Raw genomic sequence first — 21,030 nt, 5'->3', positions numbered from 1 at the left:
TGAATGTCTGAGACAGCTTTGACGAGATTTGAACTACTGTCGTCAGCTCGATTCTCCAGCAATTTATCCACTAGATCACGGGGAAGCTTTAACAATAAATTTGATTTTTTTTTAAATGTTATCATTCTGCCATTCTGAACTATATCTTTTGATTGCTATTTAACTAAATGCATTATTTAAAATGAATAAAAGAAGAAACCGTTAGCGCTATTAAACCTGAGAATTTCACGTTTTTTTTCTTTTCGCCGTGGGCTATTGTCTCACCAACATAAAAAGAAAAGCATCATTCTACAACACTTGACAAGCCGGGAAGGAAACGAAATAATTGACATATTATATGATCTGACACGGCATCATTTATTTCTTTGTCATTAAATAACGGAACTAGCGTATAAGAGAGTGGAGTGACCCAAAAGAAGCTAGTTGCTACCAGAGGCAGTCAGAGGACATCATGGAACACGTGGTCGGAGATTCAGGATCGTGTTTCAGGCGGGGGTACGGCAGCATGCGCACTCTGCTGCTTCTTTCGGCGTGTGTCCTCGGCTGCCTGGCCGTCCCCGTGGCGGGGCCCCACCCCGAGGTGAACACGAAATTCTACTTGCTGGATATTAAGCTCCCGGAGTCGGCCCTGAGCGTGGCAGGAACACACACGAGAATTATCTCTGGCATATACAACATTATAAAATCTCTTCCCTTCAATGGGTTGAAAGAAGTCCATTCGTTCAAGGTAGGTAGCTTATTTTAAATTGTACTGACCCATTCAAAACCATCACTTCATTCATCCATCCATCCATCCATCAGTCCGTCCGTCCATCCATCCATCTCTCCATCCATCCATATATCTATCTATCTAACCATCCATCCATTCGTCCTTCCATCGATCGATCATTCAAATATCCATCCATTCATACGTCCATACACCCGTCCATACATACGTCCATACACCCATTCGTTCAAGGTAGGTAGCTTATTTTAAATTGTACTGCATTCAAAACCATCACTTCGTCCATCCATCCATCCATCCATATATCTATCTAACCATCCATCCATTCATCCTTCCATCGATCGATCGATTCATTCAAATATCCATCCATTCATACGTCCATACACCCGTCCATACACCCATCCGTTAATTTTCCACACTCTATTAACTGTTAGATTACCATACAAAAGTTCTAGGCCATTTGATCGCATCTGCCGTCTATCAATTAAATTATTATAAAAACTTTGATATTGTTTTGTAATATTGTTTTAAAATGATTTCGTCTCATTGATAAAAACTAAATTCCAGGTACATATTTCTACTGAAAAAGTAACCAATGTACATAAATTTATGAGTAGATAAGTAATGATCGTCTCTTTTTTTTCACAGGGGGTGGGACGTAACCCAGTGGTAAAGCCTTCGCTTGATGCGCGGTCGGTCTAGGATCGATCCCCGTCGGTGAACCCATTGGGCTACTTCTCGTTCCAGTCAGTGCTCCACAACTGGTGTAACAAAGGCCGTGGTATGTACTATCCTGTCTGTGGGATGGTGCATATAAAAGATCCCTTGCTGCTAATCGAAAAGAGTAGCCCATAAAATGGCGACAGCGGGTTTCCTCTGCTAATATCTGTGTGGTCCTTAAACCAAATGTCTGAAGCCATATAACCGTAAATAAAATGTGTTGAGTGCGTCGTTAAATAAAACATTTCCTTTCTTCCTTTTTCGCAGGTGTTGGGCGAATCCAGACTGTCAGTTGGTAAGTCTGTTCGTTTACATTAAACTATTTATTACTCGGAATATATAGCTTGTTTCCGCATTCAGCAGAATTTAGTTGGCACTAAACATTTTTGTGACAGTTTACGGCCAGATGTCCACTAAGAGTTTCATCAACGGCTAGTTGTTTTTCGGTCTGTCTAACTACCGATCTGTCTGTCTATTTATTAGTCCCCTACCGGCCAAACCGGGGGGGACTATAGGTTTCATTTTCGTCATTATGTCTGTCCGTCCGTCCCACATTTTATTTTTAAATTCCTTGAGGTACTGAGCTAATTTTTTTGAATAAAGCTTTATGATGTACTGTTACAAATCAGGTTTGATTGTTATGGTAATATACCCATTTTTAACAGAGTAATAGCCCTTGAATATAGGAGATACAAAAATGTGTTTTTCGGACCTTTTTTGCAATGCCTAAAGATATTGAGATAGGATTTTCTATATAGATTTATCATATACTGTTACAGACCAAGCTTTAACTTTTATGGTGATTTAGTAATTTCCACTGAGTTATGGCCCTTGGAATTAGGAGATATGAAAATGTGTTAGGCCCGTAAGGGACATGTATTGCTTTAGCAGTACTCTCAGAATGCTTGTTTTATTTTTATTTTATTTTATTTTATATATTTATTTTTGTACAAGCATATGTAAATACATGCATATTTGGAGGAAGAAGAAAAAAAGAACGAAAAACAAAATTAAGAAGATAAAACCCAACAAATCCCCCCCCCCCCCCCCCCCCCCCCCCCCCCCCCCACCACCACCACCAGGAACGCACCTCAGAAGTCAGACCAGTGACATTAAACATATGGAATGAATATTCAAATGAAGAGGTCAAATACAAAATAAACATACAGCAATTAACTAAGTTATTATTATATATATATTTTTTTTATTATTATTATTATTATTATTATTATTTTATTTTTTTTTTGTACAAGCATATGTAAATGCATGCATATTTGGAGGAAAAAACCGACAAATCCCCCCCCCCCCCCACCACCACCACCACCACCAGGAACGCACCTCAGAAGTCAGACCAGTGACTTTAAACATATGGAGTGAATATTCAAATGAAGAGGTCAAATATAAAATAATCATACAGCAACTAAATAAGTTTGTACATGCATTTTCAGTTCTTCGTGCCCACAAAATGACCACCCACTCCCGTTTGCACCTGGAGACCGCTGTAGTCGCTATAGAAAAGCTCGGAACCACCGTACGTAACACGCCCTTGTCTTCGTTTGAGTCCTGGGCGGAGAGCCTGATCGGCAACGGCCTGCCTATAACCGAGCTCCATCGTTTAACCAGAGGAAAGCCTATCCCGCTGGACTATACAAATGTGTACAGGGCGGAAATTACTTTCAGTTCCACAGGTAAAGTTTGATCAATTAATAGTTTCAGGCCCAGTGAAAATGTGTGTATGTAAAATAAGCTGTAGATTTTGTTATTTAAAACTTTTGAACTAAATTACTGACATTCCAACTTTTTAAAGTCAATATAAATTCCGAAAAAAGAGAGAAGAGTTTGCGCTAGCCATAAAGCATACATAGTGTGTTATGTATCACCTACACGAGTGGCCGTTAGGTACCAATGATCGTATACCAATCCGCTTCAAAATGTATCATAAGAGCGAAAGCGGGCTGGATTTCGTTTTAAAACAACAAGTTCTAAGATAAATACATGTAGTATCTAATGGACACTTAAAAACATCAACTTGGCAAGATGATTGGTACGGTGCGGTTTTATATAGCATATAAGCAACCAATTTCCTGTTGCATTCTGAAGGAAATTAACCGGCCTCGGTGGCGCAGTGGTTAAGCCATCGGACTACAGGCTGGTAGGTACAGGGTTCGCAGCCCAGTACCGGCTCCAACCCAGTTCTTAGGGGCTCAATGGGTAGGTGTATGGCCACTACACCCTCTTCTCTCTCACTAACCACTAATCACTAACAACTAATCCACTGTCCTGGACAGACAGCTCAGATAGCTGAGGTGTGTGCCATGACAGCGTGCTTGAACCTTAATTGGATATAAGCACGAAAACAAGTTTTTTTTCTTTTTTTTTTAAAGGTTCATTCTATTACACCGGTCCTGGGAGAGTAGCAGTCCTCCTATAGACGGTGTAGAAAAAATGACGTTCTTGTGTTGTGCTTGTAACGGCCATAGATACTTGACACATAATTATATTTATTCTGAAGAAGGATCCCTCACCACATTGTGAGTACTGACAGTGTACACTGACGGTTTACGACATGTTGGTGCGGTATAATTATATTACTCAGATAGACACTTTCTAGCCGAAATGTCATGGGAGTCGTTTCGATTCCACTCTGAACTTATTTTGATCTTCTTTTTTTTACGAGATGTTGATTATTATTCGAAAATTTAATATACTTACCTGTATCATGTATATTTTTAACAGCTCTTTACTCTGTGTTTTAATTTAATTTTATAATTTTGATGTTGATCATCAATATATTTACCTATGTTTGACACCCAATATATTTTTCGTGCTGGGGTGCCGTTAAACAGTTATTGTCCGTTCGTTAATTAATTAATTAATTAATTAATTAATTAATTAATTTATTTATTAATTTATTCATTCATTCATTCTTTCATTCATTCATTCCGCTAAAAAATACAACAATATATAGTCAAACGTCGTTATCTCGACCTCGGTTATCTTGTCAGCCCAGGGTATCTCGAGGTTGAGTAATTGTTCCACAAAATAATTTTCACTAATAACTATTATGTTTTGTCTCGAGCCACCAATATCTCGACCTTGTTGTTTCGGTTCCTTCAGCATTCATATAATTAATGTTTAACTACACCCCAGCACAAAAATACACATCGACTATTGGGCGCATAATATAAAGACGTTTATCTGTATTTAAATAAAAGCAGGGTTTTATTACCAACGACAGACTTCGATATTCGGCACCATTCCGCAAAGGATGCTTCTCATTTTCAATTTTGAAATTTAACTGACCAATATAAATGTAATAATTCATATCACAATGTATGATATTTCTGTCATTGTGTTTTAACATTAAATGTTAGTGCCAAACATGTTAATACCGAACACGTTAGTGCCGAACACGTTAGTGCCAAACACGTTTAAAATATTACCACTCTTTACTTCGAAGGGTTTAAAATGGGAAGACACTCTCATGAAACCTGAATATACAGGGAACACATAACATGCTATGGCATACAGTTCTAGATGTAGGAATCAACCTTGATGTTTATACAATCTGATTAAAATTAGCTCTACTGATGTCACATGTTAGATCCACATGTAATAGTGGAGCTAACTTTAATTAGATTGGATGTTTACACTATAATTATGTAAGTTGTCTCCCTCTCTCAACAGTCAAACCAATTCTGAATCCAACAAAATAAATACACGGGTTTTAACGACTCGTTGGGTAGGTGTAAGGCCACTACACCATCTTCGCTCTCACTAACAACTAACAACTAACCCACTGTCCTGGACAGACAGCCCAGATAGCTGAGGTGTGCGTCCATGACAGCATGCTTGAACCTTAATTTGATATATAAGCTAAAATGAAAATGAAATGAAACCGATGATCACTTATTATCTTAACGTACACATTCCTTATTATATTAACGTATACATTCCTTATTATCTTAAAGTACACATTCCTTATTATATTAACGTACACATTCCTTATTATCTTAACGTACACATTCCTTATTATATTAACGTACACATTCCTTATTATCTTAACGTACACATTCCTTATTATATTAACGTACACATTCGTTATTATCTTAACGTACACATTCCGTATTATATTAACGTACACATTCCTTATTATCTTAACGTACACATTCTTTATGTTTTTGAAGATGAACTAAAAATTCCCAATTTAATATAAAATATATACATACAAAAATGTTCCAAAGTCAGTTATATGTATATAATTATGGGCGTGAAGTCAAATTTGAGAAATAAAACAATGACATATGCGGCCTTCGCCTATGGCATCACCTTACGGACCCGATGCTACATAGTGAGGTGATTACAATGACACATTTACGACAGGGTTGTCAATTAAGGTTACAAGTTGTAAGCATAAGTCCGAGTGACTCATAGAAGATTCCAACAATTAGGGGTGGGTGACAGTTGTATATTAATTCTTGTTATAACTGTGATACCCTCCACCCTTCACCCGCTTTCAACGCCTATGTTTATTTTTTAATTACTATTATTTATTATTTAATTATCTAATCAGTTCCTGCGTTGACCCATCTCCTCATTATTATCCGTCATTTAGTAATGCGATGTTCAGTTATTAGTATAATTATCTTCTGACGATATTCTTTATCAAGTTTGTTTTTTGTTTTTGTTTTTTTTAACCGGCCTCGGTGGCGTCGTGGTTAGGCCATCGGTCTACAGGCTGGTAGGTACTGGGTTCGAATCCCAGTCGAGGCATGGGATTTTTAATCCAGGTACCGACTCCAAACCCTGAGTAAGTGCTCCGCAGGGCTCAATGGGTAGGTGTAAACCACTTGCACCGACCAGTGATCCATAACTGGTTCAACAAAGGCCATGGTATGTGCTATCCTGCCTGTGGGAAGCGCAAATAAAAGATCCCTTGCTGTTAATCGGAAAGAGTAGCCCATGAAGTGGCGACAGTGGGTTTCCTCTCAAAATCTGTGTGGTCCTTACCCATATGTCTGACGCCATATAACCGTAAATAAAATGTGTTGAGTGCGTCGTTAAATAAAACATTTCTTTCTTTCTTTATCAGGTTTTGACATTATTTATATCTTAAAGGCGGGACGTAGCCCAATGATAAAGCGCACGCCTGATGCTCGGTCAATCTAGGATCGATCCCTGTCGGTGGGCCCTTTGGGCTATTTCTCGTTCCAGCCAGTGCAACACGACTGGTATATCAAAGGCCGTGATATGCGCCATCATATCTGTGGGATGGCGAATATAAGAGATCCCTTGCTACTAATGAAAGAATGTAGAGGGTTTCCTCTCTATGACTGTGTCAAAATTACCATATCTTTGACATCCAGTAGCCGATGATTAATAAATCAATGTGCTCTAGGAGTGTCGTTAAACAAAAAAACCCAACCTTTTAAAAATAACCTCTTATTTATATCCTCAGACACGCGGACAGCCCCAAATATTTTATCGAAAATTTTTAAAAATATAATACGCAATTCTCCCTAATGTAAAGAAACCTGCTTATTTGCATAAAACTAAGTAATCAAATTGTTTTTTTGTTTTATACCAATATAAGATATAAATCGTCATTAGGTATTAAATAATATATATTCTGTTTCACAAGTTTGATATTATATCAAACCTTTCGAATTTTAAAATTGTTATCATCATCATCATCATCGTTGTCATCATCATCATTTTCACAATCATCTTAATTGTTATTGTAATTTATATTCCAACCTTTTCTTCTTATAACAAATTTGTAAATTGATTAATATTAATATAAAATTAAAATATGGTCGAGATCTAATGTTTTAGTTTTTCTGTTTTTTTTTCAATGAAATGACGTAAAACAACAGTGTCCTAATTCTTGATTCTTCCTCTGTTAATATTATTATCTATTATCTAATATTTATTAAAATACTACTATTATATATCTTAGTATTTCTTATGCAATTTTTTTCTTACATATGTATTTGTAACACCTTATTGTGTGTTAATAACCTATATCTTGTATCATTTTACAGTTGACAACAGCTTAGGCATTAATTATAAACCGACAGATTGAAAAGCCATAGAAAATTCTTCTTCATTACCGCACATTGTGTCGTTACAGGATTAACAAAATTGGCATACCTGAACATGCTACGCAACTTCACAATCAGCGTTCTCCGGGCCAGAGCAACTAATCTCTTCCGGTTCAGTGGATTTAAGGTTCTGGGGAACTTGCCAGCAGCAGTAAGTCAAGTTCAAGTTCTTTATTGCGTTAAGTTTTCCAACTTATCAGCATTATAACAATGAAATACAATATTATGTACTATAGTGCGAAACAATGGTGGAGAATGACTTACATAAATACATACACATATACCGATAAAACAATCCATCTATATCTATATATAAACAATCGGCAATATGGGTTACACAAATATAGATATATTAAGTTGTTTGTAGTAATAGCATATCCCTCATTTTGTTCGCCTGTATTAAGTATTTGCCAAGGTTATTTATCTCCTTATTGCCAGTTAATTATTAATAATTCTTACAGCTTTCTGTGTGAGGGTAATCAGTACGAGGTGACTTTAAGCTTTTGTTTTGGTAACCTGTGGCGTGTTCAGGGAGATCGAACATTCACGGACATTGTAACTGATTTTCGTGTAATTTAATGTTTGATGCAAAACAAAAAAAGACCCCCTACACACACACACACACACCCTAGAATACACCTCAGAAATTCACCCTGCCCACCCTAAAAATATATATTTTTTAAATGTTACCCCCCCCCCCAAAAAAAAAAAAAAAAAAAAAAAAAAAGCAAAAACACACCCCAAACAAAAATCCCCCCAATCCCCACCCACCCACCCACCCGGAAACAAACAACGAACACATATACAAAAAACCACGCACCACCACCACCACTTGCCCAAATTTATGTATGTGTTTTTTGTTTCAGAGCCTTCTTGCATTTACAAAAGCACGGCCTACCTCTTTATTCATTTATGAACTTAATTTAATTATATTATATTATCTATTTGTTTAAATAATAATTATTGTTATTGTTATTTTCCTTTATCAATGAAGTCTATTTGAATTGCAGTTTGAGTTCTACATCAGCGAACAGCCGTCTGTACTGGAGCGTTACGGTTTACACCAACTGGTTCCGCTGATGCATGCAGGCAACATCAAAATTCACACCGAGGAGGTGATCAAACTGTACGACCTGCTCTTTCCAATACACCTGCCAGCGTTTATCATACACTCCACCAAAGTCATAGTCCACGGGAAGTAACTAATACTATCACGCAAACCATGTTTCCTACTGACCTGATAACCCCTACCTGATAATTCGAAGTGTTATCGTGTCACTAAGAAGTGTTATCGTGTCACCAGGAAATGAGTTGTGCGCACGACGGATGTTTGCTCAATTTTCACGTAGATCGTTTTCTAATTTCTCAAACATCCATTTACAGCAATAATTGTTGAACTGCATAAATAAATATAACATTTATACTTCCTATAACATCAAATTAGCTCTTATTTTTCAATTCTCCATTATTCGCTTCAATTCGGAACTAGCAAGCCGTTTGAATTGAACATTTTGAAAAAAAAGAAGAAAGTAGCTTCCTGCAAAGAATGTTTACATTGGAACAGCATCTGACGTCACAGTCACTAGCAGCCAGTGATTTAGATCTTCTTCAGGTCACATATAAACTTGAATTTATTTTCACAGAAAAACGTATAATAATTGTAATGTTGTGACACAACAGACTTTTAAATATAATCAAAGTATTCTATTTAAACTTAGGAAACACATAACTTTTAGGCTGGCTATGCCATTCCCAATATGCTTTCGGGCATCTGCTATTGTTCGACTTCCGGTAGTAATTTCTACACGATAAAACTAATAGTTCTATTCCGCATTTGACTGAAACATATTACAAAAATATAACTTGAAAGGGATTGCATGATAAAAAATAAGGTTACTACGTTTTGATATCGTGGTTATTTGGCTCGGTTCGATAACGATGTAATAGGCTCGCTTACGTTCCCCTGTTACACCATTATTTTAACCTCGCCAAATAACCACGATATCAAAACGTAGTAACCTGATATTCTATATAGGCCTATTACTGTCACCTCACCACGCTTACACAGTTATTTCTCTTGATGGATTCAAAATAAATATGGTTGCAGTAACACGTTTGTTTTTGGTGGATTACATTGAATACGATTTCCCCTGTTTTTTGTTTCAAATATTGTTTTTGTTTGTTTATTTGGGGATATTCGTGTGTGGGTTGTTTTTGGAGTTTAAAAAAACCCAAAACAAATTCTTCTTATTTTGTTTTGAAATAATCATACGGCTGAAGGTCGATGGGGAGGGTAGCTATGTAGGGTAATTGTTCTACAGGCACAAAACATGGGCGGATCCAAGGGGGGGGGGGGGACCAGGGGGACGCGTCCCCCCAAAAAATTGTTCAAGTGCCCTCAAAATGTCCAAGTGCCCTTTTTGTTTGTAGAATTATTTTTTTTTTAAGTAAACAATAATTATATTGTAGATAAATGAAATCAAGATTTTCGTGTACATGCGCAAGCTTGCAGATATGTGTCTGTGTTATTGAGTCTCAATGGGGCCCCATTGAGGTTCTAACGCGAGTGACGCCAATTTACTTCATTATTGCTAGTATATTATGACGTAGAACTGTAGGAATTCATATTAATTGTAAATATCAAAACTTGTAGTAAGGTGCCCTTTTGACGAGTCAATGTGCCCTTCTTTTTTGGTCCCCCCATAAAAATATTTCCTGGATCCGCCCATGCAAAACATCGTAAGCCTAGCTAGTTTTGCACGTAAACGTAAATCTACGACTAAACCACAATTTGTATTACTATTATAGTACATGTACAACAAATATAGTTAGAAATTAACATATTTCATTTTCTTTTGTCCTTAAAATGCTTCATTTTCCGTAATTATGCACTTTTTTTTCGTGAAATAGATGCCAAACACTTGTAAATGTATGCCCGGTATAACTGTTAGTCGCAGACGTAAAGTTACGATGTTTTGTGAAATTGCCCCCAGAATCAGACCCCCACCCACCAAAGTAAAACAAAAAGCAAACAACAGTGAACACAATAACAGGAATTAAGGTGGTAAACTGAATGCGTAGTAATTAGTAACGATCCTGCTATAGGCTTTTAGCTAGCTCGAGTGTCTAAACCATTAAGCCTGGGGCCAATTTCACAAAACATCGAAGTTTACGTCTGCGACTAATAGTTATATCAGGCATACATTTACAAGTGTTTGGCATCTATTTTACGAAGGAAATTAAATCATTACGGAAAATGGAGCATTTTAAAGACAAAATAAAAAAAATATGTGTACTTCTAACTATATTTGTTGTGCTACAATAGTAATAAGAATTGTGGTTTACGTGCAAAACTAAGGCTTACGATGTTTTGTGAAATTGGACCCACCACACTCTGCGCCAACTACTAGTACTCTACAAAAGCTACTGTAGAAAAAGCAATTTGTTTCATTAAATATTTTTAAAAACAGAATTAGCAGGTTTTAATGGTTTTTCTATTGTTCAATTAAAAATGTTTCGTTAAATCTACTGATATGTATCCCCACCCACCCCCTGCAGTTTAATGCACACAGTAAGGTACATAATTCAATGCTAGAATGTTCGTAGGAAGAAAGGAATGAAGGAAATGTTTATTTAACGATTAGCAGCAATGGATCTTTTATATGCACCATCCCACAGACAGGATAACACATACCACGGCCTTTCATACACCAGTCGTGGTGCACTGGCTAGAGCGAGACATAGCCCAATGGGACCACCGATGGTGATCCATCCCAGACCGACCACGCATTAAGCGAACGCTTTACTATTGGGCTACGTCCCGCCCCCGTAGGAAGGAAGGAAGGAAGGAAGGAAGTAACGAACAAAAGGTGGATGAATGAATGAGCTAATGATTGCTTAACAACACAACACAACAAAAATCGCCAGCTGCTAGGTGTAAAAAAAACCCACCAACAATAAAAAAAAACCCCACACACACAGAAAAACCCTGTGTTATAAATACCATACCATATCATATATTATAACATTGTAAGCAACTCAATGGCTAGGTCATAGTATGTGCTATCCTGTCAGTGGGATGGTGGATATAAAAACCCCACTGCTAATAATGGAACAATGTAGATGATTTCCGTGTGACGTAGCCCAATAAGAAAGCGCTCGCCTGATGCGCGGTCAGTCTGAGATTGATCTCCGTCGATAGAACCATTGAATTTTCTCGTTTAAGCCAGTGCACTACGACTGGTATATTAAAGATCATTGTATGTGCTATCCTCTCAGTGGGATGGTACATATAAAAAAAATTCATTGATACTAATGGAAAAAATGTAGATGCTTTCCCTTAAGACCATAAGTGTTTGACATCCAATAGCCAATAATTAGTAAATCAATGTGCTCTAGTGGTGTTGTTAAACAAACTTTAACTTCTAACTTTTGACGACCTTGCCACATCGGAAACCAATAAAGTCGGTTTGGTAATGTCAGCGTTTCCCACTGATAACGAAAAATAATGATTGTTCCTCACACAATAATGGCATTGTTTTACATAGCTTTTAGGATTTTCTGGTCAAAATCTAGGTTGGCATTGTCAGATTAAAAAAGTAATATCATGTTGTTAACATCACTAATTCTTAACCGATGTCATCACAAATAGTCTTAAACTGTTTGCTGTTGATGATTTATTTAAAATACATTTTAAAGGGTTTGTTTTTAATTTATTTTCAACAACAAATAAACATCAAAAAGGCAAATAACTGTACTGTCGTATGCTATCACTTTAAAACTAAAAATAATATTTAAAAAGTGAAAAACAAAAAAGCTAAACAAAATTCCCAGCACACACACACGCACACACACACATACACACACATGCACGCACGCACGCACACACACACACACACACACACACTAATAATGTATTCATTCAAAACAATCAGAATCAGACACATAAACATACATGTCACTGCATGAAAAACTGTAACTCGGTAACAAACAGATGCGACAGCAATTTATAGATGATCCAATCTTAATCCACACTTATTCAAAAGAATCATCATCTTCATACATTGTTTCATGTATGCAGCTCACATTTACAATAACAAGCAATGTCATATGGAATATGTTTCTTCTCACATGAACAATTTCTTGTGCACTGGCGTCTACAGTTACAAGACAAACTGCTCATCAGATTGGAAGGCATCGGACTTTGCAACATCAACAGTGGTCAGACTCCAGATGATACAAATATCCATCTAAATTTAAAGGGATCTGGGATTGTAAGTTTGGGCTGCGTGACTTTTGAAAGTATTACAGAATTATTTACAGTAATAAACCCTGTCGGTTAATAAAATCCATTATCATTTTAGGGGTTACAGATTATTCGTTGGAATACGTTTTAATTTCTTTGTCTACATGTATGCTAATAACATAAGTGCCTACATTTTCTCCATACCACTAAACAAAGACTAGTATTGGGACATGTCATGATACATCAGATTGGTAAAAAAAAAAAAAAAAAAAAAAAAAAATGCAGCACAATACCCTGTAAAGTTAATAATGCCGGTACGTATTTTTTTTTTATGTCCAAACGGCGGCGTCGCAACCTTGTCTGGTAATTTAATCTACCAACCACAGAACTGAACTCAGGCCGTTACACAACGGCATATAATGAATATATAATAACAATATTTTACAGTGACAAGATGGACTTAATGGGAGATGATGAGATACTGTAGAATATTATGATGATAATATGCTATACTGAGCAACAGAAGCGAGAAACGCGAATGTTATTTTTTTTTTTTCTTAAATCAAATTAATTTATTTTAGTAAAACTGAAATCACAGGTGAAGGCAACTAAACGAATAGAACAATGAACTAAGTAAACAGTTTTTTTTTTTATCATTTCAGTATGTAGTTTTATGAACTATATCGTTTCTTCAAGGACAAAACATCATATATCGTTGCACAATTATTTCGGTTTTGTTTTGTGTGGACAGTTTGACAATAGTGGTTTATTTTGTATAGAAAAATAATGTGTATACTTACTTCTGGCTTACTACGTTTGTATATTATTACATAACATTGTGACTCGTATCTTACTCATAATTCTGCAAAAATAAAAATACCCGTACGCTCGTACCCACCCACCCCCACCCCCCTCCCCCCGCAGTTCTACGACTAATTATACCTGTGTGGCGCGTTAAGTATCACGTAACTACCTGCTCACCAGAGGGCGGACCCATCTTTGCTGTGTCTGTCAGATGAATATTCAGTGCTTACACTAGTCCTGTTTGACAACAATATTATATCACCAAAAATTGCCGTTTCCTTTATATATAGTAGCCATCACATTTATACCGTTTTATTAATTAAATATACCAATATACTTGTTGATATTAAGGTCAGGTCATAGGGTTTTACGTGCACATTCAGAACAAGCTGTTGTAGCGCACGCCTGTCCTGGGCACAACAGCCGGCCTTGGCCGGCTCCTCCATCCAGGACAGGAAAGGTGGGGGGGGGGGGGAGGTAAGGAGGGACCACCTGCACTGGCAGGTGCAAGTGAGCACCAGCAGCCCGACCGTGGTCGGTAACAGGCGGAGGGGGGGGGGGGGGGGTAATGGTGCTATGGAATTTTGAATGGAGCAATTATGCCAAAGAGAAAAAGGTGCGCAATTTTGATTAAGGAATTTGGGCACAATTTTGAACGGTCGGTCAAAAAGAAAGGCAGAGCTAATATAGGTTTTGACATTTGTGAATCGAGAGTAGCTTGTTGATATTAAGTAATAATGTGCATTAAATATCGTTGAATATGCACACCAGTCCAAAATCCCTGCCTGTTTGTCCTTTTAAAAAACGTCCAGTGGATTGCTGAAATTATTGGAGTTTATGAAGCACACGATCTATACCGTAACCTATATGGGTTTGTGGGCAAACCTGGCATTGACATGTATGTATTTATCTATATACAGTGGATTCTGTCTAAACCGGATTCAATTGGGACCGATAAAATATGCCGGTTTAAACAGAGTGCCGGTGTAGACAGAGTTCGTCCAGAGTTATGGTTCTTGCGATATACTAATCAGAAAATACCAACGTAAATAAAACGTTATATTAACCAGACTTTTGGACTGTGTGTAAGACATCTGTGAAAGCAAGGCTAACCAATGCTTGTTTTAGTGATCGGTGTAAATCTGAAAGATATTTGCGTTTCTAACAAATCATTCAAATTTTCGAACTTTCTGTTGGCTATTCGTTTTCTCTATACTGAAATATTGTCGTCGTACAATTGCTATAATGGTCACCACGTTTTAGTATATCTGATACTGCTTTGTCTTCCGATCTTGAATTTCAAAGTTAAATCTCTCTGTTAAGACAACATAAAACGGATGCGTCATTCGCATTTATGCAGGTACTAGTTATGACTAAACAACAGATAGGTATAATACAATGCATGTATGAACACATACAAATAATAATCCGATTTATCTTGCTACCTATACCCGTTATGGGTGTATGGGTAACTATATTTACGTGCCCCTATCCACGAAGGTTCAGGCACGCCCACTACGGAATTAGCCTCTGACTTCGCCAGTGACTGACTCCGGAGCAGGGGGGGGGGGGGGGGGGGGTAAGTTTGAAGTGGGCGGAATTTGGAAAAAAGCCACTTCATAAACAAGAAGTAACACCGAGTGGGAGCCGTGTTCTGATTGGCTGAATTTCGATTCCTCGGTGAAGCCTGTTTTTTACCTAAGTCTACAAAGAGTACTGCATACCGATACATGTCTGGACTCTATAATTTTAGCCAAAAAAGGTTAAGACTGCTCGGCCGAAAGGTTTTAAGGTGATTTTGAGCAATTGAACGGGCGCCAAAATAAAATGCGTTAGACTATTTATAAAAAAATAAACATAAGAATTTTGAACTGCGTTCCAAAACATTTAAAGTCTAACTAGCCCAATAAAGGAGGTTAGTACTCACGGAGGTAAAGGTTGTTAGGAGGTTGGGGGCTACGGCGAGCCGATGAAGTCGGTGGCGTCCAGTAGTGGAAGATCACGCCGGTAGGGAGAGGCTGCTATCCACTTTGCGATGTGACTGTACTCTGACCCCGCCAAGAGTTTAAGGACGCGATGTAGTGACGGGTTGTCCATCTCTTTAAGTAGCAGCGCTTGATTATATCTTCCCTTCCGGCGAACGGTAGCGCAAACTGCAGTGATATCCACGTCCACCTGGACTCGATGGACAGCAAATTCCCCTTCATCGGACTCGGTCGGTAGCGGAAGGTAAGCGCTATGTTGCGGCTCACTAATGAGCTGGCGCACGTCCTCGATGTTGATCTTTATGAGCTGATGGAACCGCGGATGGAGTTTGCCGGCCTTCAGTGTCCATGGTCCCTCTGGTTGTTCAACTGGATTCGGCGGTTGAGTCGGGCGACTTGGCTTGGCTGGAGTGGCACTCGGGGGAGTGGTCGCCTTCCTCTTAACAACAGCCGTCTTCCGGGCCTGGGTCTCAACGGATGCCACCGGTTTAATCGGCGACAAGTCCGGAAGCCCAGAAGTAAAGGCAGGCGGATCGGGTCGGATATATGACGAAGTACAGAAGACTGAGTCCGGCATATCACTTTCCTCGGTTCCTGCAGAGGGGACGTTGATGACTGGGGCCGAAACCACTTCCATCTTCGTCTTCCTCTTCAGTTGGGCGGCGTTAACAGACGGAGTCGCTGCCGGCGGTTTAGCCGCCGGTTTTGTCTCCCCCTGCGCCGCCGCTGGCGCACGTCTCCTCTTCCTCCACCTTCCTTTCTTCGGTGGTACCGGGTCCCCGTACACCAAGGTCACGGAGGCCCGTGACCCGGTGCACGATACCCGGTACTCTAACAGCATTCCGTAGGATTTGAGCAATCCCCCCAGGTGGGGGGGCAGATCGAGAGAGCAAGGGCTGACGTCCGTCTTCATCGATAAATAATACAGAATGCGCCAAGAATCGAATGCAAGAATCGAATGTATACCCGTTATGTACAACAAGTGTGGTTCATTGTTTATTAAACCTTCAAAAAAGGCGCGATTATTTCATCACACTTTGGTGTCCTACTTACTTGCAAACTGCCGTCATTGTTTAAAAGGTGACCACTGGCAGACAGTAGAGGTATGATGGCGTGCCGTTGTAGACGGAGCTAATTATTACATAAACCGTTCTTTTGTTCTTGAAGTTGCATCCGAAGTCCGGAATAGACAGCATCCGGTGTAGGCAGAGTTTTATATATGTTCATATATATATATATATATATATATATATATATATATATATATATATATATATATATATATATATATATATTCAGTGTTAGCTCTAGCAATCGCCAAATTCGTCAATTGCGAATTTCAAAATAAGCTGGTAAAATTTATTTAATTTGGCGAAATAATTTCATAGTGAAATTTTTCGCAAAAATAATGCATTCATAAACACAGACAAACAAACAAACACACACACACACACACACACACACACACACACACACACACACACACACGCACGCACGCACACACACGCACACACACATGCGCGTGCAAACATACACAATCATACATACATACATACATACATTGCGGGCGATTCGGTGCCACAGGTTCGAGTCCCAGCAACGGCATGAGACAATTTGTGAGGCCAGAAAGGATTTAATTATTCCCTGCGCCAGTGCGTTAATATCTATGTATGTAACAGTCAACCTTGACATAGATACACTATATAGATATTCATACATTAATACATACATACACACAATATATAGATATTCATACACCAATACATACATACACACAATATATAGATATTCATTCATCAATACATACATACACACAATATATAGATATTCATACATCAATACATACATACACACAATATATAGGTATTCATACATCAATACATACACAGAATATATAGGTATTCATACATCAATACATACATACACAGAATATATAGGTATTCATACATCAATACATACATGCACACAATATATAGATATTCATACATAAATCCATACATGCACACAATATATAGATATTCATACATCAATACATACATGCACACAATATATAGATATTCATACATCAATACATACATGCACACAATATATAGATATTCATACATCAATACATACATGCACACAATATATAGGTATTAATTCATCAATACATACATGCACACAATATATAGGTATTCATACATCAATACACACATGCACACAATATATAGGTATTCATACATCAATACACACATGCACACAATATATAGGTATTCATACATCAATACACACATACACACAATATATAGGTATTCATACATCAATACATACATACACACAATATATAGGTATTCATACGTCAATACATACTAGCCATTGCCAGGTTTCCCTACTGCTTCATGAACGTAAGCGGGATTGACCGCATAGGTTATAGCCCCATGCATGTGGTTTGGTAAAATAGCATTCTTTTAAAGATAAAGTTAAAGTTTGTTTTGTTTAACTACACAACTAGAGCACATTGATTTATTAATCATTGGCTATTAGCTGTCAAATGTTTAGTAATCTTGACATATAGTCTTGGAGTGGAAACCTGGTACATTTTTCCTTTAGTAGCAACAGATCTTTTTATATGCACCATCCTACAGACAGGATAGTACATACCGCGGCCTTTGATATACCAGTCGTGGTGCAGTGGCTGGAACGAGATTTAGTCCAATGGGCCCACCTACGGAGATCGATCCTGGACCAACCGCGCATCTAGCAAGCATTTTACCACAGGGCTACGCACCGACCCCTCTTTTTAAGCCGAGAGCGTATCGTGGCAAGTCTGCCACAGGTTCGAGTCCCAGCAACGGCATGTGACAATTTATGAGGCCAGAAAGGATTTAATTATCCCCTGGGCCAGTGCGTTAGTATGTAATACAATATATAGATATTCATACATCCATCCATACATCCATCCATACATACATACATACATATACAAGATGAAATAGAAAATGAAATAGAAAATGAAATAGAAGATGCGTATCATTTTATCCTCCAGTGCCCACGATATTATGATTTAAGAATGAAATGTATTTTAAAATATTACCATAAACATCCGAACGTTTTCAAACTTACCCAGCTATTAGCGTCTAACAATATTAAATAATTTAACAATCTCGGAAAAGTTTTATTTACAGAAAATGTCGTTAGAGATCAGCTATTAGAGCAAATTGATTAATATAAACATTACTTCTATTTATTCAGTATGGTCCGATTCGTTTATATGCATATTAATTAACACATGTATCTCTCAGTACACTTGTATGTATTAAATAATATAAGTCAATAGAACCTTTATTTAGTTATTATTATTATTAGTTACTAAATCACTGTCCACCGTAATCCTGTACATATTCTGTATATATTTGTTATTTTGTTGTACATTGTCTTATGCTGATAAGTCGTAAAAACGTAAAGCAATAAATAACTTGAACTACACGCACGCACGCACACACACACACACACACACACACACACACACACACACACACACACACAATATTATGCATGTATACACAACACACACCACTTTCATTTCAACTTATTTTCATGCTTATATCCAATTAAGGTTCAAGCACGCTGTCCTGGGCACACACGTCAGCTATCTGGGATGTGGGTTAGTTGTTAGTTGGTTAGTGAGAGGGAAGAGGATGTAGTGGTCTCACACCCACCCACTGAGCCCTTACGAACTCGCTCTCGGGTTGGAGCCGGTACCGGGCTACGAACCCTGTACCTACCATCCTGTAGACCGGTGGCTTATCCACTGAGCCACCGAGGCCTGTACACAAACCACTGCCAATGACTCCAAACATCAACACAATACCACTAATTATCATAAATTAATGCCCCTTACAAACTGAGTTGGAAAAGCCCCGGCTAATTTCTCTGACACAATGAAGCAATCAGGTTACCGTGAAGGTCGTTGGTAACCAGTGGCGTACGATGATCCAGATTAACACGGCACTGGTCATTCAATCCAATTGCGTTTCACAATAGTGAGGATCTTTCTATTGCTGAGGAACTAACCTGCTGAAGTGAGTGACCTAACTCTCAAGGACTTACGCCAGTGTGGTTTGTGTTGTTAACTCAAAGAACTGATAAATGTCGAACACTTTTATAGTGGATGTTAAGTGAATTAATACGTGAAGTAAAAGAAAAGAAAAGAAAAGACACTGAATTCAAATAACGGAGGATGTGAAATACAAAACAAATACGAAAAAAGAAGAAGAAAAGGTTTCATTGTTTTAAATTCGACAGTCTGTTGAATGGACAAAAAGTGCAGGTGTATGTTTTGATTCTCTGATGGAAATGATTGAATTAAGGTTTGTTAATAAACAAAACTGACATCGCTTTTGTGGTCACGTTTATATGGTTAGTGATTTATATTTTATATTTAAAACGCCGGACTCCAGTTGTTAAAACATTGCGAGAGGCTCTCTATTTCAAGAAAAAAGAAAAAAATATACATTTGCATTCTGTGTCGTCTGATGAATACCAAGTGCTTATACTAGTCCGGATTGCTAGTAATATAAAGACCTATTTCAACACCTGAGTGCTATTCTTTATATACAATGAAGGTCAATCACAAATATTCTAAGTAGTTCAGAACGTGTACACGGATTGCTGGTCTTAAAAAAAAAACCCACACCAAAACAAAACACCAACAAAAAAGCAACAACAAACAACAACAACAACAAGAAAACAATGGCTGCCAAAAGTCCAAGACGCAAACCTGCTCTCACCACAACATTTGAGGACTCTGGAATGAGCAATTCCAGGAAACTCAATTCCAGTATTTCAGACGGTTCGGAGAGTCAGCGATCCAGGACTCCCAACTGCAGCTGCCAGCTGGAAAACACATACAGACTTCAGCCAGAGGGCCAGGGGAGGTTCCAGCGCGAGACTGTCCGTACATTGATGCTGCAGACACTGGAGGGTAAACTGAAGGACGTGGAGTACGACTCGTCCACGTGTGGGGACCTGTCGACGACGCTCACCAACGAGATCATGTTCCAGATAAAGCAGTGCCATTGGGAGAGGTACAAGCTGGTGGTGCAGCTCTTCGTGGGGCAGGACGAGAAGCAAGGCATCCAGGTGGCCAGCCGGTGTGTCTGGAACGCGGACGTAGACACGAGTGCGTGCGTTACCTACAAAAACTCGTCTCTCTTTGCCGTGGCGTCATGCTACGCCGTGTATTTCGAATGATACTGATCCATATATCTAAACAAGCAATGTATTCCTATTATTTGTACCCTCCTGTAAATCATCTTGTCAAAATCAGAATATGTATGTTCCTTTTACGCCGTTGCATAACGGCCTGAGTGTAATAAAGTTACAATAATATACATTAAAGTTCATTGTTGGCGTTATTTGATACGTATGTAGCTAGCGTACTGTTCTATGGTTGTGAAATTTGGGGTT

At 38.2% G+C, this 21,030-nt stretch overlaps 2 protein-coding genes across 2 annotated transcripts; both read left to right on the top strand.

The window, feature by feature from the left end:
* Positions 1–316: 316 nt before the first annotated feature.
* On the top strand, positions 317–9,125 carry LOC121370287. The gene is made up of 5 exons (XM_041495425.1): positions 317–727; positions 1,712–1,739; positions 2,893–3,132; positions 7,578–7,699; positions 8,559–9,125. The coding sequence occupies exons 1-5, from the start codon at positions 452–454 to the stop codon at positions 8,748–8,750; spliced, it is 858 nt and encodes a 285-aa protein (XP_041351359.1). The 5' UTR covers positions 317–451; the 3' UTR covers positions 8,751–9,125.
* An 11,188-nt stretch (positions 9,126–20,313) lies between these two features.
* On the top strand, positions 20,314–20,814 carry LOC121369919 (dynein light chain Tctex-type 5-like). Its single transcript, XM_041495000.1, has one exon. The coding sequence runs from the start codon at positions 20,314–20,316 to the stop codon at positions 20,812–20,814; it is 501 nt and encodes a 166-aa protein (XP_041350934.1).
* Positions 20,815–21,030: the final 216 nt, after the last annotated feature.

Source organism: Gigantopelta aegis, chromosome 4 (genome assembly GCF_016097555.1).
Source record: "Gigantopelta aegis isolate Gae_Host chromosome 4, Gae_host_genome, whole genome shotgun sequence".
In the NCBI taxonomy this organism is placed as follows: Eukaryota; Metazoa; Mollusca; class Gastropoda; order Neomphalida; family Peltospiridae; genus Gigantopelta; species Gigantopelta aegis.
The sequence above is the reverse complement of the archived record's forward strand: the minus strand, read 5'-3'. Positions and strand labels throughout refer to the sequence as shown.